We start from the raw sequence: 10,322 nt of genomic DNA, 5'->3' as shown, positions 1-10,322 counted from the left end.
TCCTGAAACGGGCCCCATCCAGATTGCCGCTAACAAGTTGGCTGGACTGGTTGGTCTGAGTCCCTGCAGCGGCCACGCCTGGTTCTCTGGTCTTCTCGCTGCGCTCAGTGTAAGCTCCTGACACGGAGGAGCCGCCACGCACCCCGAGATGGGGAGAGCAGCACCTGGGACGCTCGGGGGGCCTGGCTGTCCGCCAACACCACCCCCTGCAGTGTGGCCTTGCACTGCCCATGGCGTGGACTCCTCACACGGAGCCACGTCAGCCCGCCCGCTGCAAACCTGTGGACACCGCCTGCCTCACAGGAGCCTGGGTCTCCCAGGGGCAGGGCTCCCTGGACACACCGCGCTAGGCACTTTACTGAGGGAGGGGCCGCTTGCCCTTTGGAACGTTTCGTGTAGGGTGGTAGGCGAGCACCCTAACGTTGCAGAACCAGCCGTGCCAAAAAGCACCCCAGCATCACTGCAAAAATATTATTGAGGCCACCAACACCCGCGGGTATTTGGGGACCTGCTAGCCAAGGTAAGAAGGGCCTGGCTGCATAAACGGACGGACTGTTCAACTAGCCGAAGATGAGCAGGGGGTGAAAGCAGGTCTCCAAATCCAGCGGTTAACATGGCTCCAGGCGGGAGGCAGCGTCCGCGGTCCGTCATTCCATCCAGAACACCAGGGCTCAAGAAGCTGAGGTTCCCAACGAGGCTGGTCTGCGGAGTTGGGCAGGGTAAACACAGGTCTAAGGGTGCACGGTCCTGTCCCAACCCCTTTTAACCTGCCTTGTGACCCCAGGCAAAGCTCAAACTTCATCTCTAACTGGACCCCAACCTCCCCACCCCAATAGCGGCAGAACAAGCATTTGCACTCACCAGTCTTGAAGAGGAAACTGGCCTTCTGTGTCCAGGACGCCGCAGCCCTGGAGAGGTTCCAGAAACCCCAGTTGGCCTTTCTAGCCCAGGTCACCCCGAAGCAATGCCAGGATCCAACCTTCAGCCTGGAGGACACTTTCCTCCTGCAGTGCAGGTTGGTGTTTGTGCAGAAATGGCTCTGTGAGAGGATGTGGACCTGTCCCAAGGTCTGGGGCCTGCCTGTATGGATTCTTGCCGGAGTACCCAGGGCTGACATGAGTCACAGGATGCGGCCGCTTGTGGCCTCTTCTGGGCTGGTTTTTCTCAGCAGGAAAACTAAATTGAATGGGGGACTTAGGGGGCCCCAGAAGCTCACGGAAGGTTAAGGAAGGTCTGTCTCCTGAAAGATCCCTGGAGCAGGGAGGCTCAGATGCCCCCAGGCTCCCTCACATTGGTCTACCACCCAAGGGGGCTCTCTCTGAGCTATGCATGAGCAGCCTGTGATGTGCATTTTAGTTTCCATCCCCTCCCCACTGGGGTGCTATGAATGCCATCCCGCCAGGCTGCTAGAGGACCCAACATAAGGCAGAACATGGCCCTCCTCGTGTCTCCCACCCCAACCCCACAAGACCGCTTAGTTGAAAACAAACCTCCAGAGTCTCTGTGTCCCGTTTTTTTATGGTTTTGCAGAATGCCCAACATGACACATAATCGTAAATATTCGGTTGTGCAAAAGAGAAGAGTGCTTAAGTACAAATGGAGACGTGATTTTTTTTTTTAAATAAATACTTAAACACGACTCGGGTCCCACAAGCACCTGGACTCGAAGGTCTGTGCGGCGGAGCTGCCTGCCCGTGGACCCACGAAGACCTCGTGATTCCCCTCCCCCCCCGTAATCAATACACGGAATCTGGTGCCAATGGTCGATCACAATGAGTCCCCTTTGGAACCTTCCCCAGCCCTCTACACGTGATCTGGCCGGGACAAGAACACTGGAATTTCTCGAAGATCAATGGTCCGTAACAGTTACAAGTATTCTACAGGATTGCCTGGGTCCCCACATCTGGAGGAAGAACATCTAGATGACTTTCTTCAGCTCATCGTACAGGACCAGCACAAACGCGCCCCCCATACCCCTCAGGACGTTGGACCACGCGCCCTTGAAGAAGGCTTTGCCCCCTTCATCTTTGAAGATCTTCCGCCAGCAGTCGATCGTCCCCTTGTACATGACGTCCGCTGCAAGAGGGAGAGACAGGAGAGCTAAATGGGCCGTTGTTCTGGGAAGGGGCACAAAGGGAACCGCGGAAGACACGTTACAGACACCGAATCAGACGCTACTCTCGGGATGAACTGGATTTCCGATCACAAGGACAAATGAGGGTCTGTGCACCAACGGCCCAGGTTTACGGCCCTTGCCCAGCCCACGGTTGTGGGTGGGGAGATGGACAGGGATGATCGATGGAGAAACTCGAGCCCCCAGCCACCACGGAGCCCCATCTCCACCCCTGGGGTCAATACAAGGGCTCTGGCCATTCTGAGAGACAAGAACAAAGGAAGGGCAGGTACCCGGCAGGGCTCTGTAGGTCTGGAGCTGCCTGGAGAATTACTGTCGTTGACCAGGGCCCCCCCACCCTGTGAAGGCAGCCCACAAGACCTTGCCCCAAAGCTCCCTGGGAAGTGCCTGTCTGCTAGCTCACGCTTCCTGAGGGCTGAGGCCAAAGGGCCATTCGTTCAAGGAGCTCTCACATTTTCTCATCTCCCAAGAACGAGCCACTGTCACCAGGACCGAGACAAGATACCTCGTTTGCGCCCCGACTGCATCATCATCCGCCGCCGCACAGTGTCGAAGGGGTAGGAGACCACGCCGGCCACGGCCGTCACGGTCTGGGCGATCATCCAGCTCACCACGATGTGGGTGTTCTTGGGGTCCGGGAGCATGCCTGCGGGGTCACCGGTCAGAGTTAGGTCCTAGCGCTGCACACACAGCAGTCCAAGATCAGTACTGCCCACCCTGGCTCCACGGGGAGCTCCTGGCACCAGGTAACACTGGTGGCAGGACGGGTTCTGCTCCAGGGCCTGCTGGGGGCGGTGGGAAGGTGGAGGAACCGCTCGCAGGTCCCAGGACAGTCCCAGAGCCCCAGACTTAGCGCCTGGGAGCGGCTTCTCTGTACAGCAGGGGTCCGACCAGCCCTGCGAAGCGGACACACCGCACACGTGAACCTGTTCTGCTGCAGACACTCCAGCCCTCGACGCTAGCAGGCCCAGGCTTGCTTTCAGGGTGTTAACGGTGCACCCTGAAATTCACGTTAAAGCCCCAACGCGAGGACACACCCACCTTTGGCTGTGTCGTACACGCCAAAGTATGCCGCCCGGTAGATGATGATGCCCTGCACGGAGACGCTGAAACCCTGGTACATGCCCCGGATGCCGTCGGACTTGGTGATCTTCACCAGACAGTCTCCCAGGCCCTTGAACTCCCGCTCGGCGCCGGACTTGCCCACGTCGGCGGCCAGGCGAGTTCTGGCGAAATCCAGGGGGTACACGAAGCAGAGCGAGGTGGCCCCGGCGGCCCCGCCCGAAGCCAGGTTGCCGGCAAAATACCTCCAGAACTGCGTGTGCTTGTCGACGCCCCCCAGGAAGATCTGCTTATACTTATCCTTGAAAGCGAAGTTGAGGGCTTGCGTGGGGAAGTAGCGGATGACGTTGGCCAGGTTGCCCCTCCAGAAGGACAGCACGCCCTGCTCTTTGGGGATGCGCACGATGCAGTCCACGATGCCCTTGTATTGCTTGTCGGCGGCGATCTGCTTGCTGGCGTGCTGCACCTGCAGGACGGACAGACGGACAGGCTCGCAAGAGGGCGTCCACCCGGTACCCGCAGCCGCCCCTAGAGAACTAATTCGTGCATCTGAGCGTGCTGCCTGGTCGGGAGAGCTCAGAGCCAAGGAAACCCGTTTACCGAGCTCGTCAACGGCGCCGCCGCAACAATGTTGCCACCGGATACTGCAACAATGTCGCCACCGGCGCGCTCCCTCGGGTTTGCAGCCGCGCACACCGGTTTAGAGCGGGACAAGACCCAGCGAGCGACAAAAGCGGCAGCAGCGGGGCTCCCGCGCTCCGTTCGCCCCAGGCGGTGGGGTTGGCGGGGGGACCCCCCCCCTCCGGTCCCCGGCGCACGCGCGAAGGGCTCTCCCGGCGCGGCCCGCGCGTGCGCGCCCAAGGCCCCGCCCCCGCGGATGCGGCAGCGCCCACGTGACGCGCGGCCGGCCCCGGAACCCGGCGGCGCGCGGACAAAGCGGCGCGGCCTCCCACTTCCGGCGCCCGCGCGCCTGGCCGGTCCCGGAGCACGCGGCCGGCCGCCCTGCTCTCGCCGCCCCTCCTGCAGCCCCCGCAGCGCGGCCCCGGGCCCCCCGAGCGCGCGCGCGGCCCGCCCCGCACCTGCAGCAGCAGCTTGACCCGCTCGATCGGGGCCACGGCCGTCTTGGAGATGGCGGCCGCGATGCCTCCAGCCAGGAAGTCCTTGGCGAAGGAGATGGCCTGCTCCGTCATGGTGGCGGCGCAGGGGGCGGACAGCGGAGTGCAGGCGCGGAGAGCCGGAGGGTGGGCGCCGCTGGCTCAGCGCTGCCACCGCCGGGACCGAAAAGACGGGGCGGCCAGCGCGCAGCCGCTAAGGGCCCGACGCCCCGCCCCGCGCCCCCGCCCGGCGCGCCCATTGGCTGCGCCGCGCCCCCGCGGGCTGCCGGGAGCCGCGCCGCGCCCCGCCCCGCGCCCGCCAGCGCCGCGCCCATTGGCCACGTCCCTGCCGCGGCTCCGCCCCTTCCCGGGCGCCGCGCCCCGGGGCATGGCGGGAGCGGGGCCCCGCCCATGCGCCGTACGGGCCGGGGAGGGGCTCGGCCGCCACCGTGACCTTGTCAAGGGCACCGTGGGGCCCGGGCGCGCGCAGCGGACGGAAAAGGGCCGGGCGTCGCTGGGTCCCCGCGCCCGGGCTCCTACCAGACCGCTGGAAGAGGTTCGCCCCGCTGACCTCGAGGTCCGGCTGTCACCCCCGGGCTCGCCCCGAACACCCCCGACCCCGAGCCCCTGGCCCATCTCGCTGACCGACGCCCGACCGCGACCCCTGAGCTCGCCCCGAACACGCCCCACCCCCGATTTCCGACCGTCACCCCTTGGTTTTCTCTGCTGACCCCCGAGGTCAGGTCGCGACCCCCGGACTCGCCCTGAACACGCCCCACACCCGATTCCCGGCCGTCACCCCTTGGTTTTCCCTGCTGACCCCCGGGCTCGCCCCGAACACCCCCGAGCCCCTCCCTGGCCCATCTCGCTGACCGACGCCCGACCGCGACCCCCCAGCTCGCCCCGAACACCACCCTCGATTCCGGACCGCAACCCCTTGGCGCTCCCTGCTGACCCCCGAGGTCAGGTCGCGACGCCCTGGCACGCCCCGAACACCCCCGAACCCCAGCCCCTGGCCCATCTCTCTGACCGACGCTCGACCATGACCACCGAGCTCGCCTCGATCACCCCCGCACCCGTCATCCCCAGCCGCTACCCTTTGGCTCTCCCTGCTGACCTTCGAGGTCAGGTCGCGACGCCCTGGCTCGCCCCAAAGACGCCTGAGGTCAGGTCGCCACCCACCCTCGCGTTCACCCCAAAGACCCACGGGCTCCGCCGTTGTCTCCCAGACCGTCCTTCACCTAGACCTCCAGAACAGCGGGAGGGCCCCCCCCCGCCCCACTGACACATCTCGAGACACGCCCCTGCCCCAGAGACCCCAGACCACCCCGGGTCTGGCCGCGCTGGGCCCCCCTGGGGGACCCCACCTGCAAGTGGGGGCCTCACAGCCCACATCGGTTGGTGATCCATGCCGGCGCTCAGCGCACCGGGTCGGTGCTCAGCCAGCTGCACACGTGTGCATGCTTACACGTGTGCACTTGTACACACAGGTGCACACACTCCTTACGTGCAGTCGTACACACACGTGCATACCCACTCCTTACTCACGTGCACTCGTACACACACGTGCATACCCACTCCTTACGTGCACTCGTACACACACGTGCACACCCACTCCTTACACGCGTGCACTTGTACACACACGTACATACCCACTCCTTACGTGCACTTGTACACAGGTGCATACCCACTCCTTACACACGTGCGCTTGTACACACGTGCACACCCACTCCTTACATGCACTCGTACACACACGTGCACACCCACTCCTCACACGCGTGCACTCGTACACACACGTGCATACCCACTCCTTACGTGCACTCGTACACAGGTAGACACCCACTCCTTACACGCGTGCACACGTGCACACCCACTCCTTACACGGTTGCACTCGTACACACACGTGCACACCCACTCCTTACACACGTGCACTCGTACACACACGTGCACACCCACTCCTTACACGCGTGCACTTGTACACACACGTACATACCCACTCCCATGCACCCACAGGAGCACATCCCCGAATGGAAGCTCACCAAGCCCAGAGGTCTCGAGTCCCGAACCTTTTATTGAATTGTAACCAAATGGCAGGAGTAGTAAGTGTATCATTAGCTGAATTTTACAGTGGTGTAAACACTGAGCTCCGAACAAGATCCTTAGGAGCAGTCCTCAGGCAAGGATTCTTGGGTCTTTTCCCTCCCTGTTTTTCTCTTCCTCCCTGTCTCTTCTTTTCTTCCTTCCTCTTTTTTCCTCTGTGCTTGCCCCACTTCTGTTTGGTTTCCTGTGTCCCCACTAGGAGGTAGAAAACCCTTGTACTGGATGGATGGATGCCAGCAAAATATCCAGGAGAGCTCCGGGGCACCTTGAGCCTGTGATTTTGCCAGTCCCCAGTGTCCTGGCAAATGCCTCTCTCCGTCCTGTCCTGACCTCCAGGAGAGGCAGGTAAGGCTCATAGGCGCCTGAGGCTGGCCAGGGTGCGGGTGCTGATCCACTGTAGGAGGGGAGGTGGGGCGGCACTCCGAAGTTACTTAAATGGTGAGAGGGTCTGGGCTTTCGAGGATGGCTGTGGGGAGGGCATTGGAGGTTCCGGTGCATTCTTGAGGCTTCACTGGGACAGGAAGTGGAGAAGGTCCCTGGAGGGTCCAGCCCCACCCTGGCCAGAGCAGCTATGGGGCTCTGCAGAAGAGGACGGAGGGTTGGCCTGGGTGCCGAGTTCGCTCAGAGGCTCCTGTCTGGGCACTCCCAGGGAGAACAGGATCAGCCTGTCTGGGCCAGAAGGGGCCCTGGCAATGATTATCACCCCTCAGGGGAACTGCAGGGGCCAACCAGTTGCTCATTCAGGATGCAGCTGGTTGGGGTCTGCTCAGACTGGGGAACTCCAGGCCTAGGACTTGGAATGAGGTGCTTCCGTAGAGTGACCCTTTTATGTAGGTGGGGGCGGATAACCTCTGAGTGGTCTGCTCCCCTTCCTGTGCTCTGGATTCCCAGTGACCACCCCAGTGGTCAGCATGGTGCCCCAGGGGCCCTGGAGAACACTTCTGGAAGGAAGGAGGGAGGGGGAGGGAGGGAGGGAAAGGGAGGGAGGGAGGGAGGCCTCTTTCTTTTATTGCTAATTGGCGTTCAGAACACGTTTTCCTACGGGGGTTAGACTCAGGCACTCACCTGTTTGTCCTTGGTATGTGTGTGTGTGTGTGGGGGGGTGGGTCACATGGCCCCCATGCTCCATGGGGGCTGACCCAAGGGGGCAGCGGGGTCTGAACACCAGAAACCAAGAGCCTCATGTACCTGGGAAAGTACCGTCCAGGTAGATTGCCCCCGCCCCCCCTCCCCCGTCCAGACAGGAAAGGGGGAGAGGATGCCTAAAGTGGGATGGTGGGGGGAAAAGGGGTGGGTGGGGTCTTCCAAAGGGTCAAGTATCCAGCCCCCACGGGGAGACTGAAAAGGGCCCCACATTCCTAAGACTTAAGACAGCAACCTGGGTGCTGCTGGAGGTCAGCCACTGCCCGGCCAGCCGGTGCTTAAATCCGCCTCCCCAAAGTATCTGAGAAATGGGGGTGTGAATTAAAAAGGAGATTGTCCTAAAAATCAGTTTTAAAAGATGTGCATTTCAGTGAATGGCTTAGAACAGGGCAGTGAAGTAACGGGGGTGGAGCATGGAGTGGGGGGCGGTTGATCCAGGCCGTGGGTGAATCCTTCCCCGGGGTGAGGGGTGCATTCACGGAGGCCCTGCTTTTAAGTAACCGGGTCTGGTGCTTGGCGAGGAGGCTGCCCAGGGACGGTGCCAGATACTCCCACATGGGATTCTGCGTTGGGATGTCTTCCCTGGTGTTATCTATATGGCCTCCTGTCCTACTCCCACCCTTGAAGGTCTGCAGGGAAGATTGTATCTAGTGATGCATTCAGACAGTGTGGATACCTGCTGAATGAAAGCATGTGTGCATCAGTGAATGAATATCACCGGGGTGGGTGGGTGAAGTCAGGCACAGAATTAGAAATTCCAACCTCGAAAAGCCAGGTCAGGCACAGAATTCCAACCTCGAAAGCCCTATTGATTCCTAAAGAGTGAAAACCCTTGAAAGACATATGCACGTGTGTGCACACGCACCCTCTACGTTCTTTCTCAGACTCCCCTAAAGATAGCTTGTGCACAGCATTCCTAATGAATGGAAAGTCAGGTCCTATAGTATAGAAGTCCCATTTTCTCTTCTCATTTTTTGATGTTTTCCTACGAAAAGTTCCAGCAGACACAAACAGGGCAGTGAGGGGTATAACGAACCCGCGGACCGTTCGTTGCATCATTCTCAAATGTTATCCGGCCGCTGTTCTCAACCCCGGGGTCTCCCTCGGGTGGGTCCTGGGTTTCAGGGCACAGTTGTGGGTGTGCAAACTCAGGGTCGGCCACCCCTGGGGTCCCAGGGTGAGGGCCCTGCGTGCGGGGACGCATGGTGGGTTGGGTGTTCCAAGCCACGCAGGCAGGAACCGGAGGTGGTGAGAAGCGTGGTTGCTTCTAACAAACCCGGTGTCCTTGGGACAGCTCGTGGGCCACCCCAGCGGGCCGGAGAACAGGTGTGTGATGTGACTGGGGAGGGTACAGCTCTCCACCTGCCCAGCCGGGCTGATACACAAAAGGTGTTCCGCAGAGACTGCCCTGTTCTCCCAGGTTGCGAAGGAGGCTGACCGGGGTGGCCCAAGGTGACCGGGTCAGTGTCTCCCAGCTCCACCCACCTGGAGCTAGCAAGCACGGCGGATGTGAGCACTGTCCAGCCGGTGTGGGGGCTGGGTGGGGTGGAGGAGGGGCCCCGGGGTGGGAGGAGCCATGTTTCCCCGGCGCCACCCCAGGGCCAGGCGACGGGGATGGAGGAGCCTTGAGCTGTTAACCTTTGTTCCTAACACCCACTGTGGTCACCCCACTGGACAGCACAGCCCCTTAGATCAGCGTTTAATTTCCTTCCTCCATCGCAGCCTCCTATGGAGACACAGCTTGTGATTAAAAAAAAAAAAAAAATTTGGACTCCAACCAAAAGTATGCATTTGTGTGTGTGTGGAATAGATATATATATATAATTATAATACACAATATGTAGGATACACGTTATAAGTATATATACCTATATAATTGTATATAAGACACAATTTATTGTTATATAAAATATGTTCACATACAGAGAGAATTTGCATATACTTGTCTATTTTATGAGCTACATACAGTGGCTTATTTTTACTATTATTATTTTTTATTATTAATTTTTTAAGAAGATTTTATTCATTTATTTGACAGAAAGAGAGAGAGACAGAGAGCGCATGTGCAGGATTTGGGGAGGGGTGGGGAGAAGCAGACTCCCCGCTGAGCAGGGAGCACGATGCAGAACTCGATCCCAGGACCCCGGGATCATGACCTGTGCCAAAGGCAGACGCTTAACCGACTGAGCCACCCAGGCGCCCCTACTATTATTATTTTTTAAAGATTTATTTGTGAGTGTGAGAGAGAGCGAGCAGGTGCATGGGGGGAGGGGGAGGGGCAGAGGGAAAGCGAGAGAATCTCAAGCAGACTCCCCGCTGAGCGCAGATCCAGACAGGAGGCTCCATCCCACGACTCTGAGTTCATGACCTGAGCCGAAACCAAGCATCGAGCCCTCAACCGACTGAGCCACGAGGCGCCCCCGAAGGTCGCTATTAGCTGGCAAGCATGAGCTTAATAACACAGGGTGGCCTACCTGAAGGTGTCCGTGTCTGACCGACCGGGCCGTTTTTCTAACAATTAGGTAAAGTCAACAACAGAGAGAATGGAAACGCACCTGCTCTCTTAACACTAGATAAATTACTGAAATACACAACAGACTTGAGCCTGAAATCGGTCGCTTGGGGACGTGGGTTGGACACAGTCCTCTTGACCGGATAAACCACAGCCCGCGTGAGCTAACCAGCTTCTTAGAGACATGAGTTCTTCAAAGTCGCAGGGGGCGGAGGTGGCCCTGCCTCCCAGCATCCGGGCAGAGGGGGTAGGAGATGGGGCGCCCCAGGAACCCAGC

At 59.9% G+C, this 10,322-nt stretch overlaps 1 protein-coding gene and 1 long non-coding RNA gene across 2 annotated transcripts in view; one reads left to right on the top strand and one right to left on the bottom strand.

Annotated features, from left to right (window-relative positions):
* Window positions 1–1,498: 1,498 nt before the first annotated feature.
* On the bottom strand, window positions 1,499–4,511 carry SLC25A6 (solute carrier family 25 member 6). Its single transcript, XM_081809233.1, has 4 exons — window positions 4,276–4,511; window positions 3,176–3,662; window positions 2,640–2,780; window positions 1,499–2,076 (listed from the first exon to the last, which is right to left on the bottom strand). The coding sequence occupies exons 1-4, from the start codon at window positions 4,384–4,386 to the stop codon at window positions 1,919–1,921; spliced, it is 897 nt and encodes a 298-aa protein (XP_081665359.1). The 5' UTR covers window positions 4,387–4,511; the 3' UTR covers window positions 1,499–1,918.
* A 253-nt stretch (window positions 4,512–4,764) lies between these two features.
* Window positions 4,765–10,322, top strand: part of LOC145717915 (uncharacterized) — a 9,063-nt gene continuing 3,505 nt past the window's right edge. Inside the window, exon 1 of the long non-coding RNA XR_014141441.1 lies at window positions 4,765–6,735. This is a non-coding gene — a long non-coding RNA (uncharacterized LOC145717915). The remainder of the gene's footprint in view (window positions 6,736–10,322) is intronic.

Source organism: Leptonychotes weddellii, chromosome X (assembly GCF_054177405.1).
Source record: "Leptonychotes weddellii isolate Sample4059 chromosome X, ASM5417740v2, whole genome shotgun sequence".
NCBI lineage: Eukaryota > Metazoa > Chordata > Mammalia > Carnivora > Phocidae > Leptonychotes > Leptonychotes weddellii.
The sequence above is the reverse complement of the archived record's forward strand: the minus strand, read 5'-3'. Positions and strand labels throughout refer to the sequence as shown.

Excerpts from the sequence above, each read along its gene's own strand:
- SLC25A6 (XM_081809233.1), bottom strand. The coding sequence starts at position 4,386 with ATGACGGAGCAGGCCATCTCCTTCGCCAAGGACTTCCTGGCTGGAGGC. Across the intron at positions 2,781-3,175 it reads CGTGTACGACACAGCCAAAG|GCATGCTCCCGGACCCCAAG; the intron begins GTGGGTGTGTCC and ends GTGACCCCGCAG. Across the intron at positions 2,077-2,639 it reads GCAGTCGGGGCGCAAACGAG|CGGACGTCATGTACAAGGGG; the intron begins GTATCTTGTCTC and ends TCCCTCTTGCAG.